We start from the raw sequence: 17,389 nt of genomic DNA, 5'->3' as shown, positions 1-17,389 counted from the left end.
TTTTTTTTTTTAGATTTACATATGTTACTGGATTTTATTTCCTTATGGTTTATTCCTTGGTATTTTTTGCATCTATAGCAATATAGATATATAGGGATGGACTCATTTTCTTTTTATGTATTTCTAGTCTTTGTTTGATGGTTTTCCTAGCTTATGCAAAAAAGGGTAGGAGCCAATATTAATATGTCCCACTTTTGGGAAATTTACTGAGATTATCTCTCAGTAAAAAAGTGTCTGCTCACTTCTTATAAATGTTCCACAGGCATATTTATTAGATTAGGCTTGTGATTTTCATTTTTCAGATGTTCTTTATCCTCATTTATATTTTGTCTACACAACTAGTCAGTTTCGTTAGGAGGATTTGTGTTAACTCTCCCATGTAGGACATTTACCTACATTTATCATCCTGTCATGTCATATTTCTAATAGCTTTTGATTTATATATTTCAGTGTTACTTTAATGTCTAAAGATTCATAACCATGAAGTCTCCTGGAAGACTTCAACTTTTTATCAATATTCATGCAACCCAGAATTATTTGCTGTGCCTCTACCATGCACTAGGCACTCTTCCAAGTTTTCAGGAGGGAAGGAAACAGGGGCTCTTGGGTGGCTCAGTCAGTTGGGCATTCATCTCTTGATTTTAGCTCAGGTCATGATCTCAGGGTCCTGAGATTGAGCCCTGCCTTGGGCTCGTTGCTTATCAATGAGTCTGTCTGAGATTCTCTCCTTCGCCCTCTGCCCCTCCCCTTGCTCTCTCATTCTCAAATAAATAAATAAATAATAAAATCTTTAAAAAAAACCACTCTGAAGTGAATGAAACAGATGAAAAGATGAAAATCCCTCTCTCCCCCACCCCAGCCAGCATTTTGGTAGTGAGGAGTGATAGTTAGGACACCAAGCCCCTTCTCACGGCCTCAAGGAGAGTCCGCTGGAGCCTGAAACCTGGGGGTGGTGACATCCTGGAGTGGCAAGCTAGCTGTTCATTAACCAACCATGGTCTGTGGCCTAAAGCGAATGGAACAGGACAGATAACATACTCACACAGCAGGGTCAATTCTCATGCCTAGACTGGATCTTTCTCTCTCCAGAGAAGGTCCTGAAAGCTGCCATTTCCTCAAGAGTCAGAAAGGCAGAAGAGTTCAGTTCTCCACAGACTGAGTGGAGCCATCTGGGGAGACAGAGTGGAGCCTTCAGTTGTCCTGGGGGAAGTGGTCAGCTTGTCACCCTGGAGTGCCTGCCCCACCCAGCCTCTGCCATGGGAACCCTGTATGGCTGCCACACTCGGTGACCATGGATTGCGTTGGTGACAGACGCAGGCTGTGACAGACTGCTACCACCCTATGGATGTGCTGTTGGCACCCTGATGCCTACAGCCTTTTCTCCCAGAGAGGAGGTTTCCAGGCTCTTGGCGTAGGAGGACCCAACCTGAGAGAGTCTGGAGTCTACACAGCATGATTTAGGGGAAAGTCCAACTCTAGCACAGGGAGGAGAAGGCATATACTTCTTGGCTATCATGAACTGACCTTCCAGGCTTGGTTTTCTAGGGCCAGAGAACAATATCTCAGTCAGGAGAGTAAGCACATTCTGGAAGCAGATGACACAGCATTTTGAAGATGACATAAGTCATTAGTTCTGGAAGCAGATGTCACAGCATTTTGAAGATGACATAAGTCATTAGTTCAGGAAAAAAAAAATCTACCTGTGTTTATAATCAGCAACTCTGAGTGTCTTCTACCAGCCAATGCCCCCGCCCTCTATACGCTGTAATTCTTAGAATGCTTGCTCTCATATACCCAGATTTGGGCCTGGGCCTTGGTCCGACCCCCTCATATGCCTACACCATGCTTATTGGAAGGAGCCTCTCTTTGTGCTGCTCTTTCATTTAAGGGCCAGTTGTAAGTGGCTCTTCCTCTCTCTCCTGCCAGCAATTCCTACAGCTCAAAGGTAACCACGTCCAGAGACCCCTACCACCAGTGAGAGTCCCAGGCTCCAGTGAGAGTTACAGAAGAGTGAGGAGGCCTGGGCTTCTCTTGGGAGGGATGACTTATGATAGAAGGGAGTCTGCTAGCTGGGCCTCAAGAAGGCTTCCTTCCACGGGACAAGCCCCATGCAGCTGTGCCTCCAGTACCCCCTCCCCTCCCCAAAATAGTCTGTAGCTAGCTTCCTCTTGAATCTCCTCAAAGCTCTGCTTTTGTTGCAGTCTTATCCTATTCTTAGATCTAACAAGCAGTTCGCACTCTAGCTGGTCCCAGGATTGGGATTCCAGGCCTTCTTCAAGGTAGTGCCAATGAGCCTTTCATGACATCTCTGCTACAGGGTCACCAGACCTGAGCCCTGGACCTCAGTGTCTCTTCAACCCACTCTCGTTGCAGCTTCTCCAGTTTTTCTCAGAACACCCTCTGCCTTGTCTGTGTATTAGCCAAGTTTCCAGACATTCTGTCTGGTTCATATATCATCATTGCTTTTGTAGTCATTGGTGATTATAAACCCAGGCTCCATGGCCAGACTATCTGGGTCCAATCCTAGCTTTCCCCCTGTCTAGCTGGGAAAGCTGGTTACTTGACTTTAATGCCTCAGTTTCTTCTTCTGTGAAAAAGCCAGAGTACCCCTCTCTTGAGGTTGTTGTGCAGATTAAGAAAGTTAATCCAGGCCCATGGCCGATGGAGCCCGCGATGGAGCCGGAGACTCTGGATGCGCGAATCAACAGAGCCATCAACGCCCTGAACAAGGAGCTGAATTGGACCAGCATCAACAGCTTCTGCAAGCAGCTCAACGAGGACTTTGAGGAGCCTCCACTTGCCACCCAGCTGTTGGCTCACAAGATCCAGTCCACCACAGGAGTGGGAGGCGATCCAAGCCCTGACGTTTCTGGAAGCATGCATGAAGAGCTGTGGCAAAAGGTTCCATGACGAGGTGGGTAAGTTCTGCTTTCTCTACGAGCTCATCAAGGTCATGTCTCCCAAGTACCTGGGCTTGCGGATGTTGGAGAAGGTGAAGAACAAGATCTTGGAGCTCCTCTATAGCTGGATGGTCAGCCTGCCCGAGGAAGTGAAAATTGCAGAGGCCTACCAGATGCTGAAGAAGCAGGGGATTGTGAAGTCTGACCTGAAGCTACCAGATGATGCCACTTTTCCTCTTCCTCCTCCATGACCCAAGAATGTGATCTTCGAAGAGGAGGAGAAATCCAAGATGCTGGCCCACTTGCTGAAGAGCTCCTACCCCGAGGACCTCCGAGCAGCCAACAAACTCATCAAGGACATGGTGCAGGGGGACCAGAAGCAGATGGAGAAGATCTCAAAGCAGGTGAGTGCCATTGAGGAGGTCAACAACAATGTGAAGCTGCTGACCGAGATGGTGATGAGCCACAGCCAGGGCGGGGCCTCAGCCTGCAGCAGCGGGGACCTCATGAAGGAGCTGTACCAGTACTGTGAACAGACGCAGCCAGCACTTTTCCGACTGGCCAGTGACACAGAAGACAATGGCGAGGTCTTAGCTGAGATCCTGCAGGCCAAGGACAACCTCACCCAGTACAACGTGTACAAGCAGCTGCTGAGGGGTGAACGGCGATGTGGCAGCTGGCTCCCTCCCTGGGAGCACCTTGGCCCTGCTGGACCTCTCTGGCCTGGATCTCCCTCCTACGGGCACCACCTGCCCTGCCGTGCCTACCTGCTTTACTGACCTGGCCAGCCCCAAGCAGCCTAGCACCTCAGTTTCCCTGCTTGATGATGAGCTCACATGTCTGGGACTAATCGACCCCATACCCCTTCCAGGACCAAGCTTGGACGGTGCCGGATGGAACAGCTTCCTGTCCTCTGATGGCACAGAACCCCCAGCCCCGCCTCGGGTCCCCAACATGGACAGCCAGCCCCCTGCACAGATGCCCCTGCCAGCGAGCAGTGGTCTGGACGACCTGGATCTCCTGGGGAAGACCCTCCTGCAGTAGTCACTGCCCCCAGAGCCCCAGCAAGTGTGGTGGGAGAAGTAGCAGCCAGCACCCCTGACTCACACTTCAGGACCTGCAGAATAAAAGCAACTGCAGCTCGCCCAGCTCCAGCGCCCCTGGCCTCTTCCACGCTGCCTCCCCTGAGCCCCCTGGGCCTCTGGCAGCAGCCCACGATGACTGAGCTCTCGCTGGCCAGCATCACTGTGCCCCTGAGTCCATCAAACCCAGCAGCATCTTGCCAGTGACAGTGTATGACCAGCATGGCTTCCAGGTCCTCTTCCACTTTGCCCGAGACTGGCTGCCTGGGCACTCAGACGTGCTGGTGTTGGTGGTTTCCATGCTGAGCACTGCGCCCCATCCCATCTGCAACATCGTTTTCCAGTCAGCTGTCCCCAAAGTCATGAAAGTGACGCTGCAGCCCCCCTCAGTCACAGAAGTGCTGGCGTTTAACCCCATTGTCCACCCCTCAGCCATCACCGAGGTCCTACTCCAACCTCCAGAAGAAGGTTTTGCTACAAGCTTCTCTTCATCATGGGCAACCAGACCTACAACAAGATGTTGGATGTGGACCAGATCCCCTCACCCGAGACCTGGGGGAGCCTCTAGAACAGAGAGGTGGCGGGGAGAGGAAGGGGCAGCAGGATTGGGCACCATCTAGCCTGGGTGGGAGGCTGTGGTGGCCTAGGATACCCTTTGTTCCCATGGCGAGATCCCCTGGGCCTCTCCCCTGGAGAGGATGAGGGCTTCTCCCCTCATCCCTGTGGTCCCCCTTCTTCGTTGTCCCCCTCCCCTGCAGAGCTGAACCCAGCAGGAGGCTGGGCCTGAGTTCGCACTGCTGGGGACCTTCACCACAGTGGGGAGCCTGGAGCAGGGAGCAGCTGCAAGGCCCTAGAAGGACCTGGGGTCATGGCGGGAAGCGTGGCTGTCAGGCGGGGGCCAGGACCTCAGGCCCAGCCCTGACCCAGCCCGAGATGGGGTCATCCCCACTTGTCTCATGCCTTATGGGAAGGCCCAGCCATAACTTGGGGGCATGCTGGTACGGGAACCAGCTCAGGCCTTCTCCATAGGAACTGGATGACTGGGGGAGGGTGAAGCCTGCTCCCCCAGCTCTTTGCACTCTGTGGTGTGTGGTTTGACTCTTTGCTTTTCTTTCTCAGTGGCCCTGTGGTCACCATTTCAGGAGGCCCAGTTGGGGGAGCCCCCCACGGTCCCCACTCCTCATAGGGGTTTCACTCCACCCACCTGCCCCCTTTGCCGTCAGGCCTCTTGAGGGGCTGTGGAGGCTGTGGCTGCTGGCCCAGAGGTTGTGGCAGAGCTGGGTGTCACAGCTGGGGCCTCCAGGGCTCCTAGCCAAGGGAGGCCCTGCCCTGGAGTTCCTCAATGCATCTCCTTCAGTTGCCAGCCTCTGCTGGGGCCTCCCGTGGGCGCCTCCCCTCTGCCCATCCATCTGTCCGCGTCCGAGTGGGGTCGGTGTGTGAGTGAGAGCAGAAGTATTTATGGACATAAAAATGTCCTTTTTTCCTGGAAAAAAAAAAGAAAGTTAATCCATAAAATGAGCTTAGAAAAGTGCACAGCACATGGATCCCATCATATAGCATTAGCTGTTATCTTTGTGCCAATGGCCTACTTGACTCCTTGCTACAATTCTGAGGAAGCTTCTATCACAATCTCCGCTTTACAGCTGGCAAGATGAGGCCTAGAGAGTTTGAAGGTCTTGCCTGTGGTCCTACAAAGTCCTGTGTTGCAGAAGCTCTTCCCCTCGGACTCACGACTAACCCTCGGGCCTTGTGAGTCTCAACTCTTCATGAGGCCTCACAGTCTGCAGGGCTCCAAGCCTCCATCCATCTACTCTTTCAGGACGCTGTCAGGCACCTTTTTGCATCTTGTCAAAGCTGGAGGCCTTTGACTGCTCCGGCATGCTGGCACTTGAGCCAGGTCCCTGACCTCTCATCAGCTTCTCAGGGGCAAAGCTTGTGCGTCTGTTCCCTTCTCTGTTCTTGGTGGAGAAACACTTCTGACCCACAGTTAGCTCTGCTGTTGGTATGGTCAAGACAGTAACCCCAGCTCATGCCTAGTGGGGGTGGAGGGCCAGGAACTTCAAGTGAAGTGAAGTATGGGGCATGGCAATCAGGGAGGCCCTGTCGCCCGGGGACCAGGTCAGACGGAATTGTGGGCCTGGGCCTGGTGACCCTGAGATAGAGGACATTCAGATCTTGACAAGAAACAGACCAGCAGGGTGGCCTTGGCTAGTCCCTCAACTTCTTTGGACCTGTTTTTCTCATTTGTACAATGGGAGGAAAGTCCAGTTCCCAGGAATGTGGTGAGATAAAATAACACATAGTGTGCAAGAATAATATGCATTTAGATGACTATAAGTAATAACATGGAATTGCCATATTGATTTAGACAGGAATTCTGGGCAATATAGACTTGTCTCTTTTTAGGTTTTGATCCCTTTTAAAAATGTCATTCTTTGCCTTCCCTTAGTAAAGCTGTTCTTGTTTTTTGTTTTGTTTTGTTTTAGCAGCTCTTTCATGTTTTGACTGAGCTACAGAGATTAAGGGAACTATATTCGGGCCACAAACTGGTCATTGTGATGAGGGGCTGCCAAGGACCCAGGCAGATATGAGGAGCATTCCTCTTAGCTGAGACCTAGAGTAGGAAACAGGAAAGACCGATGAGGTGACTCTGCTGGGGCAAAATATGGAGCAAGGGCCAGTTTGTCTAGTTTCTCTGTGTCTCAGGGTGGAGGACACAGTGAGTCAACTCCCTCATTCCCCACTTCCTCCCCCATCCCTGCTCTCCCCCTCCTCCCCTCCTCCAGAGAGCCTCCCCGCATTGTAGAGGCAGAAAGGCTGAAATTCCATTTTCCAGAACCCCTTATTCCCAGGGCTTTGGATGCCAATTAAGATGGCCTCCTTAGAAACAGGTGTGTGAGCTGGTGAGCATGGACATCAGGCAGAACTCACGTCCCTGTCCTTTTGTTTATTTTCTATGGACAAGCCCAGGGATGGGGACTTGGTGTTTCTGTGCAACATTGTCCTTGGGTCCCCTTTCCCAGCAGTGGGGGAGTTGGGTGGCAGCCCCAGCAACACTGGTGCCTGCTCCAGTGCAGCTTTGGTGGTATTTTCTCCAACTGAGCCCCTCCGCTTCACCAGCCCTCCCAGTGATTGCATTAGGTGCCTAAATCCCTGAATTAAATCATTTGGCATCTGGTTGGAATACCTAGAAGAATTTTTGCTCCCGCTCTGAGTCTTGACTGGGGTGAATGAACTGAGGCCTTTGATGCTCTGGGCACCAGAGATGACACAGGCCTCTAATAGGACGGCTCCATTTTTGAAAATGACACTCAGGAGCAATGCTTAAGGGGCAATGATCTGGAAGGAGCTTAAGCCCCAGGTGATCATGAGGAGCAGAGAGGCACCACTGACCTGCACCTTTCACACTGCCAGACAAGAGAAAAATTAACTTTTTTTTGTTCACTAGGCCATTGCATCTTCGGGTAATGGCAAGGTAGGGGTACCAAGTCACCATCAGGTGTGACATCTCAGTTTAGATTCGTTCATGGGGTTGCTCTCCCTTAGGACAGAGGGCTCCATATAGGAATCTAACAGACAAGATGCCAGAAAGTGAGAGTTGGAGTTAACGGAGGGGAGCAAGGATGAAGGAATAACTTCTGTGGTTCTCACATTGGGTTCCTGCTACACATCAGTGTGCCCACTCAAGGATTTAGAATAAAAAAGAAAATGGCAATCAATAATGTCCTTTTTGGGGCGCCTGAGTGGGTGGCTCAGTGGGTTAAGCCGCTGCCTTCGGCTCAGGTCATGATCTCAGAGTCCTGGGATCGAGCCCTGCATCGTGCTCTCTGCTCAGCGGGGGGCCTGCTTCCTCCTCTCTCTCTGCCTGCCTCTCTGCCTACTTGTGATCTCTGTCTGTCAAATAAATAAATAAAATCTTTAAAAAAAAAATAATGTCCTTTTTGATGCTGAAGGAAATTTAAATAAATGGGTAAGTGATTTCCATTTTAAGCTTTATTTCCACACATTTGGCTCTTTTGCCTTCTGTTTGCTAGCAGACACCACCAAATAAACTTAGATCAAACAAAATCATTTTCCTTAAGTACATAAATAAATACTTAAGTACATAAATATAAATATAAATATGTATGTGTGTGTGTATGTGTGTGTGTGTATGACCCATGCTTATTGTGAAAAATGCAAGACATATGGAAGATATGAGGCACAGATCTTACCTCATTCCAAAGCCCACTGCTTGGGGAATCCCAGTTAAACATTTGGTGTGTCCTCTTCTCTTCCCTCGCTCTTCCCTTGTAGGCAGTGGCATGGGGGGAGCTGACAAGATGGGTCTGAGGAGGTGGCTGATGTGGCTAGGAAAGGGGCTATGGAATTAAGTGAGTAAATAAGTAAATACATTGAGGATAATGGGAGTCAGGTTTCTAGCTGTTAGAGAAGGGAGTTACAAATTAAGGAGAAACGTTGAGAAATCTTAGCAATTGGATTGGAATTGGAGGTATTAGTGTGAACTCACGTTTTTAAAATCTATTTACACAGAAATGTATATTTATATATATATTATATACTTGTATGTGTGTGTATGCTTGTGTGTGTACATATATATATTTCCTATCTGCTTAAAGGGTTTAGAAGGATTGCATCTCAAAAGGAATTAATATCTAAGCATCCAAATCTTTGTTTCTTTTTAAAAAGATTTTATTTATTCATTTGAGACAGATAGAAAGAGAGAGCAACCATGTGTGTAAGGGGGGCAGAGGAGAGGGAGAAGCCCCAAAATGGGACTTGATCCCAGGGCCCTGAGATCATGACCTGAGCGGAAGGCAGATGCTTAACCAAGTGAGCCACCCAGGTGGCCCCCAAATCTTTGTTTCTAAATTTCATTTTCCACTAAAAGAACTGACTGATTCCATGGCTGAACTGGGATAATCAAAGATGAGCATTTTGGGGACAAGTAAGAAAGCACGCAAAAAGTGATGGGGCCATGTCAAAAGAACAGAAAAACTAACATGAAGGGGCTCCTACAGACCAAATCGGGGCCATCTGAACATTGAAATAGGGATATGAATAAATTACATCTTATTAAACAAAATAAAAAGTCATGAGTTCATGCCGACATAAATACAAAATGAATAAATAAATGGGGGAGAAGGAAAAGCTCTTCCCCACGATAGAATGTCAACAACTTGGCCATGAAATGATGGTTAATTCAGGCAGGAGTCAGCAATGAATGCTGCTAGAGGATATTGGTGATTTCCTCACAAAATATTTATCAATCAAAAGGAAAAAATAGTCCATTTATGATGAAGGAACCTGGCAGATACCACCTTGACTGGGTGATCAAGGTTAACTTCACCAGTTGTGGGATAGGTCAGCATCATGTATATCCCGAAGGGATGTATGGAGACAGCCCAGCATCTTTTCTGTGGAGTCCCAGCCAAGAAGGAATGGCCTAGGTCTGGACAGGAGGGAACCCTGGGCAGACTCCAGTTGAGGGACGGCCTTCAGAATGAAAGACCTCTCCTCTTTGAAACTGTCAAGGTCATGAAGATGGGGCAAGACTTAGGAAATGCTTTAGTAAAAGAATAATGAAATAGGGAATATTCAGAGAGACAAAGGAGGGTAGTGGAGTAAATGTGGAAAAAAATTAACAAGTGGAGAATCTAGGTGAAGGGGCTACAGGACCTCTTACTGTTCTTGCAACTTTTATGTTTTTCACAATGAACTTTTAAGTTTTGTGTGTAGCCATCAGTTTTTCCAGTAAATGTATACGTGTACATTTATATATTTGCATACATGTGTATACATGTATCCGGAAGCGCAGTCCCCAACCTGAATTGACCAAAGTAGAATTTTGGGGATGGGTACCCAGGTGGGCGGATTAAGAATAACCCAATTCCCCAGGTGGTTCCGGTGTGCAGCCAAATTTGAGGACCCGTTGTTGTCAGGAATCCCATGTTCACCGAAACCACCCGCGGAGCTGCTGAAACCCGGATCCCCAAGGGCTAATCTTCCCTACAGCCCCACCTGACTAACACGAGGCAAGCAGGAGAACAGCGACAGGTGGTCCAGGCCCCGCCCCCGTGCCTTGTGAGGCCCCAGGTGCGGGCGATGAAAGGCCGCGCGGCCCCCTGCGCTCCCGCCCTCCGCCATGGACGCAGCGCCCGCGCCGGCTCTCCTGGGCGTCCCGCCGGCTGAGGTGCTGGAGGACCTGCTTCGGGAGCAGTTCGGGCCGCTGCCTCAGCTGGCCGCCGTCTGCCGGCTCAAGCGGCTGCCCTCGGGAGGCTACTCGTCAACCGAGGACCTCCAGTTGGTGCTGGAGCGGCGCCGCGTGGCAAACGCCAAGGAGCGCGAGAGGGTGAGCGCCCTGCCCCGCGCGGGTCCCCAAGGCCACCCGGGCTCGGCCACCCCACGCCATGCTGCTCCCCGCCGAACATCTGGCCAGTAGCCGGTGCACCCACTCACGACCCCCCTGCGGGCCTCGGAGGCGACTCGAACCTCGGCTCGGGTCTCTAGCTTGAGAGATGGTAGTGGCCTTGTTACCCTCCTCCCTCGGCCGGCCGCTCGTTCTTTGACGGTGGGATGGCCCTCTCCCCTGCTAACCGCCTGCCAGGGGGTCCGGGGGTGCGACGGGGGCACGCGAGGCCCGTGACGGCGTCGAAAATGTCTCCGCTTGGCAGGTGCTTTCGAAAAGGTTAGCGCCCGGGAGCTGCGCCTCCTTCTCCCAGCCGCTCGCGCTGGGTGAGCGCTTGGGGCGCAAAGCGCTCCCACCGTCCCTTTCCCTCTCCTCCGCATCTCTGTCTGGAAGCATGTGTGGGATGACCGGGCCCAGCGGAGGTTATTCGTTTCTCTTTCTTGGCGTGAGGAAACACGGTGCCCCGGTGTGCCGCGGCCTCCCACTCCAGCCAGTGCCTCATTTCCCCGTCAGGCGGGGACGCGGCGAATCACAAGGGGTAACGGTCCTGGGACTCGTAGTCCGAGCGACATCTACTGGTGGCTTTTAGTGTTTCTAACGGAACCGGGGCCCCGGTGTGCCCAGTCTGGTCTCCCTTGGGCTCTTTGCAAACCTGGAGTTTGACGGCAGCCCAGGCGTCCTAGAGAGGGGGCGGGGGCGGGGGCGGGTCACGGGAGGACCGAGGGGCGCCTTCAAGCTGGGGACTTGAGGGGGAGTTTCTCTGCTGGGGACGTTCCTGCATGCCCGGGCCCTTTGGAAGTGTAGCCCTTGGTGAATCCGCTAGGAGTGTGGGAAAGGGCGGAAGGAGAGAGGACCAAGTGAGAGTAGAAGACCAAGGGAAGCTGGAGAAACTCCAAGAGTGGGAAAGCATGGTTTCACCTGGCTTTAGACCCCCTTGCGAAAATAACCCTGCGATCTGATGTGACAATGTGGCCTCAAACAAGATTCTGATCCAATAGTTTGCATTTTATATGGTCCTTCCCATCAGGAAGCAAGTGCTTTCTGCAGAGAATTCGTCCTGGTTTTATTCTCTATTTTAAAGCTAATGACCTTCATTCTTCTTTACAAGGACAAAATTAATGCACCTGAAGATTAGAAAAATGACTGGGGAACAGAAACACCCATAACACAGATATAACTGCTATGAACTAACATTCTTGTATATATACCCTCCCAGTCTTTTTTTTTTTCTAGTTATGTGTGCACATATATAAATTATAAATTTGTGAGATGGTACATAGTTTTCCATTTTTTTCAATCAACGTTATCAAAAGCATTTCCTGATTATTGTTTTTTAAATTCAGCTAATTAACATATAGTGTATTGTTAGTTTCAGAGGTAGACTTTAGTGATTTTTCAGTCTTATAGAACACGCAGTGCTCATTATATCTCATGCACTCCTTAATGTCCATCACCCCATCCCCCCCTCCCCGTTCCCCAGCAACCCCGTTTGTTTCCTATGATTAAGAGTCTCTTATGGTTTGTCTCCTCTCTGCCCTCTGATTCTGTCTTGTTTCAATTTCCCCTCCCTTCCCCTATTCTCCTGTTGTGTCTCTTTCTCTCTCTCTTTTAAATATTTAAGTTATTTATTTGAGAGAGAGTGAGACAGAAGAGAGCCAGAGAGCATGAGTGGAGAGAGAGAAACAGACTCCTGGCCAAGCAGAGAGCCTGACATGGGACTTGATTCCAGGACACTGGGATCATTACCTGAGCTGAAGGCAGAACTTAACCAGCTGAGCCACTCAGGCACCCCCTCCATTTTGTTTCTTAAATTCCACATATGAGTGAAATCATGTGATAATAGTTTTTCTCTGAGCTATTTCACTTAGCATAATACTCTCTGGTTCCACCCACATCATTGCAAGTGGCAATATTTCATTTATTTGATGACTGAGTAATATTCCATTGTGTATATATACCATATCTTCTTTATCCATTCATTTCTTTTTTTTTTAATTTTTTATTTTTTATAAACATATATTTTTTATAAACATATATTTTTATCCCCAGGTCTGTGAATCACCAGGTTTACACACTTCACAGCACTCACCAAATCACATACCCTCCCCAATGTCCATAATCCCACCCCCTTCTCCCCAACCCCCTCCCCCCGGCAACCCTCAGTTTGTTTTGTGAGATTAAGAGTCACTTATGGTTTGTCTCCCTCCCAATCCCATCTTGTTTCATTTATTCTTCTACCCATTTAAGCCTCCATGTTGCATCACCACTTCCTCATATCAGGGAGATCATATGATAGTTGTCTTTCTCTGCTTGACTTATTTCGCTAAGCATGATACGCTCTAGTTCCATCCACGTTGTTGCAAATGGCAAGATTTCATTTCTTTTGATGGCTGCATAGTATTCCATTGTATCCATTCATTTCTTGATGGACATCTGAGGTCTTTCTATAGAATGGCTATTGTGGACATTGCTGTTATAAACCCTGGGGTGCAGGTGCCCCTTCAGACCACTACATTGGTATCTTTGGGGTAAATCCCTTGTAGTGCAATTGTTGGGTCATAGGGTAGCTCCATTTTCACCTTTTTGAGGAATCTCCAAACTGTTTTCCAGAGTAACTGCCCCAGTTTGCATTCCTACCAGCCGTGTAAGAGGATTCCCTTCTCCTTGTCTTCACCAGTATCTGTCGTTTCCTGACCTGTTAATTTTACCCATTCTGACCCGTGTGAGGCAGTATCTCATTGCGGTTTGGATTTGGCATTTCCTCATTCTTAAGAATTCTTTGAAAGAACAGCTTTTTACTGCATACTCTGTCATAAAATGGACCATACATCTCTAATCTTTATGCTTTTTGCAGGTTTTCCTGGTCTTTATGTGCATGTGTGATAATTGCTCTCAAATAAAATTCTAGTAATGAAATTACTGGGACAGAGGATGTATACAATCTCACAACTTTTGATACCAGATGCCCAACTGCTTCTTCCTAGAGAATTTTACTAATTTTAATCCCTTCTTATGGGATAGAAAACTCTTCCCTTTGCTCATCTCTATTGCTGGGTATGACTAACAATATTATCAGCTTGGCACATGAAAAATGATACCTAATTTCTATTTTGTTTTGTAGTTTTTTTGTTTGTTTGTTTGTTTTAAATATTTTATTTATTTATTCGGCAGAGAGAGATCACAAGTAGGCAGAGAGGAAGGCAGAGAGAGAGGAGGAAGCAGGCTCCCTGCTGAGCAGAGAGCCCGATGCAGGGCTCGATCCCAGGACCCTGAGATCATGACCTGAGCCGAAGGCAGCGGCTTAACCCACTGAGCCACCCAGGCGCCCTGTTTTGTAGTTATTTTAACAAAGCTCCACATTTTCTTTTTCTTTTTTTTTTTTTTAAAGATTTTATTTATTTGTCAGAGAGAGAGTGAGCAAGAGCGAGCATAGGCAGACAGAGTGAAAGGCAGAGTCAGAGGGAGAAGCAGGCTCCCTGCGGAGCAAGGAGCCCGATGTGGGACTCGATCCCAGGACGCTGGGATCATGACCTGAGCCGAAGGCAGCTGCTTAACCAACTGAGCCACCCAGGCGTCCCCTCCACATTTTCTTTTTTTAAAAAATTTTCTTACTTTTTAAAAAAAGATTTTATTTATTTGACAGAGATCACAAGTTTGTAGAGAGGCAGGCAGAGAGATGGGGGGGAAGCAGGCTCCCCGCAGAGCAGAAAGCCCAATGCGGGGCTCGATCCCAGGATTCTAGGATCATGACCCGAGCTGAAGGCAGAGGCTTTAACCCACTGAGCAACCCAGGTGCCCCTCATTTTCATGCTTTTGTTGGTCTTTATATTCTGCTGAAATGGGATGACTGTGTCCATTATTCACTTTGATCTGGAGTGGGAGAGGGCTCTCAATATGAGTATATTGGCTTTATGGTGTAGTGGAAGCCAGTTTTTCCAAGGCCAGTTCCCTTTGGGGAATGGTCATCAGTGTTCCAAGCATTTAGAACTGAAGGATTAGATCCTAGAGACTTATAAACATAAAGATAAATAACCTTATTCCGCCTTTCAAATCTTGCCAACATGCAGATTCTCTAGACTCTAACACTTTACTCTGTTAGGCTGGGAAAGAGGTTAAAGAGTTGATGGCATGGTGCTTGAGTAGACCAAGATTTGCACATTTTATTCATTATCAGTACCACTTAGGACTTTCTTTGGGCCAGGTCAGGAAGAAGTGTCTTATGCGTGATTATATTAATCACCACAAAAAAGCTTACAACGTGGGTATTTTCCACTTTGCAGTAAACCATAGCTTGGTGATACGAAGTATCCTGCATTCTTATAAGGTAGTACATAGGGGAGCTGGGTTTCAAATCCTGATGTTTTGACTTCGAGTTCTAGCCATTTCCCCACTGCCTGAACATTGCAGTGGGTATGCTATAGGAGGAAGAGGAGGGGTTCAGCAGGAATACCGACCCCCTTCCCTTCCAGCCCATTCACCCAGAATGCTGAGTTTACACCAGCCCTTCCTCGATTGCCAGCAATGGCACTGCTGGTGGAGTGGTGATTCTGGCATGTGCCTGCTTTGGTTCACCACCCAGACAAGAGATGTGCAAACAAGCCCACACAGCCCTCTTCTTGGTTTTGGGGCGGGGGATAGCTGTACAAGTTAGCTTCTCTGTATGTCACTTTGCTTTTGTTTGTTTGTTTGTTTTCCAGATAAAAAATCTCAACCGTGGTTTTGCCAAACTGAAGGCACTTGTGCCATTTCTTCCCCAAAGCAGGAAGCCTAGCAAAGTTGATATCCTTAAAGGTGCAACCGAGTACATACAAGTTCTCAGTGATGTTTTGGAAGCAGCCAAAGACTCTGAGGTAAAGCCTTGAGAATTAAGAGCAGTAGCTACCATTTATTGAGCCCTTTCCATTGCCAGGCAGTTTATATGTTTCAATTGTTTATAACAATTCTGGGAATTAATTATGATCCATGTTTTATAGAGGAGGAAACCAAAATACAGGGAAAGGCCACATAGCTAAGAAATGTCAGGACTGTGGTTTGAATCTAGATCTGTGTGAGCTTTGGAGCCAAGTTCCTGGTTGAGGTCTATACTTACCTCCTGTCACTGTTCAGGGCATCTGAGGTCTCCAGAAAAAGAAGTAGCTTGCCATAAATCTTTAATTTAATACAACATTGATAGCTAGGGATGGAGAGGAGGCTTCCATAAACTCACTCTGTAGTGGTGGTTTTCCACTGAACTGGACTCAGAAAGGAAGAGGCATTTCTCTTGGAGAGGCCCTCCCTGAGAGACAACTCTGGTGGAATGCTCAGCAGTGGTTGTTATGCCAGTCTCATGGGATTTGCAACCATTTGGTAGAATGAAATAATTGAACCTGCTTTGCAAACCGTGAAGCACATAGTTGTCACCACCATTATCGGGGTGCAGAGCTCAGAAAGGTCCATTAGGCGATGGAAGCTGTGGGCTAGTTATACGGGCTGGATGTATGGTCAGGCAAGCCTTGAAGACCTGTAAGTGGATCAGTCATCAAAGGAGGGAAGACACAAAGAGAGAAAGACCTTAGAAATGAGCCCTCAGGGACACCACTGACAAGATGGAGGAGGAGAATCAGACAGGAGAAGGTAGCAGGAAGGTGGAGAGGAAAGATAGAACCTAAGGTCAAGCAGGGGAGAATCTTGGGAATCTGAGTGTAGAAAGTAGGGCAAGAAGCTACAGAGAGGCCCAGCACGTGAGATGTGGAATAGTATGGGGTGGAATGCTGCTTATAGGAGGTTGAGTGTAGGTTAGTGAAGTCCAGGCAAAGCACAATGGCAAATTTCAAGTCCATTATACCTGGAGATCTGAGACAGAAACGAAGGATCAAAAGGAGGGAAGAAATGGTTAGATTAGTGGAAGTCTCTTCTATGTAGCGATGTGATTGTGTTTGGGGATAGAAGAGAAGGACAGATACTAGAGAGTAGAGAAACATAATTATTCTAGAAACTTAAGGCAGGAGTGGCCAGGTATAGAATGATACTTTCAACCTTTTTTCCTTGTCCACTTATCCTGCAAGGGTGACTTCTGAGGGGATACATTCTGCAATGGTGGGAATGGATTATCCTGTTAGCCAATTGGATGCTTGTGCTGGGGCCTGACCACAGTGTTTGCACACAGGCAGGTGGCTGCTTTAGTTTTTCCTTGTATGGGTGACAGAAGTGCTTTGTGCTGCATTTATTATAAACTACAGGATCCGTTCCAAGGGATAATCTTTTTAATGCAGTTGCCAATTGCACAACATTTTAAGGTTGTAGAAAAAAACAAATACAGTCTACTGAGTTTTCTTTTCTTTTCATCCATAATAACTTAAGATTGCCCTTATCACTTAAATGAAAATACATTGGTTAAAATTTTAAAATATATTGACTTAGATCTTCAAAATATGACTGTACTATTATACTGTTTGACAAATAAATATGATTTCTAGAGACAAAATCCGGATTGCCAGAACTATAGGAACAATCCTTCTGAGGCACCTATATCCTTGGCTGGAGACCTATCCAGAAACATCACCCAGCATGCCAGCTGTACTGTGGGCTTGAAGAATGAGGAGAAAAGGCCCTGGACAGATGGTGGCAGTGGTGAGTCAGCATATACTTGTTGCCAGAGTGCGATGTCTATGACTGGAGTTCTCTCCCCAACCAGGAGTCTGGTAAAGTGTTTCTTTTTAAATAGCTACATTGATGTCAAAAAAACCCAAAATATTTTCCTTGAGGTGTATGGAATTTTCCAGGCTAAAAGATACTTGAAATAAGATCATTTTGTGAAAGTACCTAGGTGGGAAAAGTGGAGTTTGCTAGTTTGGAAAATCTATTATTATTATTATTTTTTGCATTTTTTTTAATTTTTAATTTTTTATAAACATATATTTTTATCCCCAGGGGTACAGGTCTGTGAATCGCCAGGTTTACACACTTGGAAAATCTATTATTATGTTTTCAGTTAATTGGTAAGCAACTCAAGGAGAAGG

General features: G+C 47.8%; 1 protein-coding gene and 1 pseudogene across 1 annotated transcript; both read left to right on the top strand.

Annotated features, from left to right (window-relative positions):
• The first annotated feature begins 2,561 nt into the window (after positions 1 to 2,561).
• Positions 2,562 to 6,400, top strand: LOC131840271 (ADP-ribosylation factor-binding protein GGA1-like; annotated as a pseudogene).
• A 3,727-nt stretch (positions 6,401 to 10,127) lies between these two features.
• On the top strand, positions 10,128 to 17,173 carry FIGLA (folliculogenesis specific bHLH transcription factor). Its single transcript, XM_059134360.1, has 3 exons — positions 10,128 to 10,334; positions 15,089 to 15,241; positions 16,847 to 17,173. Exons 1-3 carry the CDS (start codon positions 10,128 to 10,130, stop codon positions 17,171 to 17,173), a joined length of 687 nt encoding a protein of 228 aa, XP_058990343.1.
• Positions 17,174 to 17,389: the final 216 nt, after the last annotated feature.

Source organism: Mustela lutreola, chromosome 9 (genome assembly GCF_030435805.1).
Source record: "Mustela lutreola isolate mMusLut2 chromosome 9, mMusLut2.pri, whole genome shotgun sequence".
NCBI lineage: Eukaryota > Metazoa > Chordata > Mammalia > Carnivora > Mustelidae > Mustela > Mustela lutreola.
This window is presented reverse-complemented; position numbering and strand designations above follow the sequence as displayed.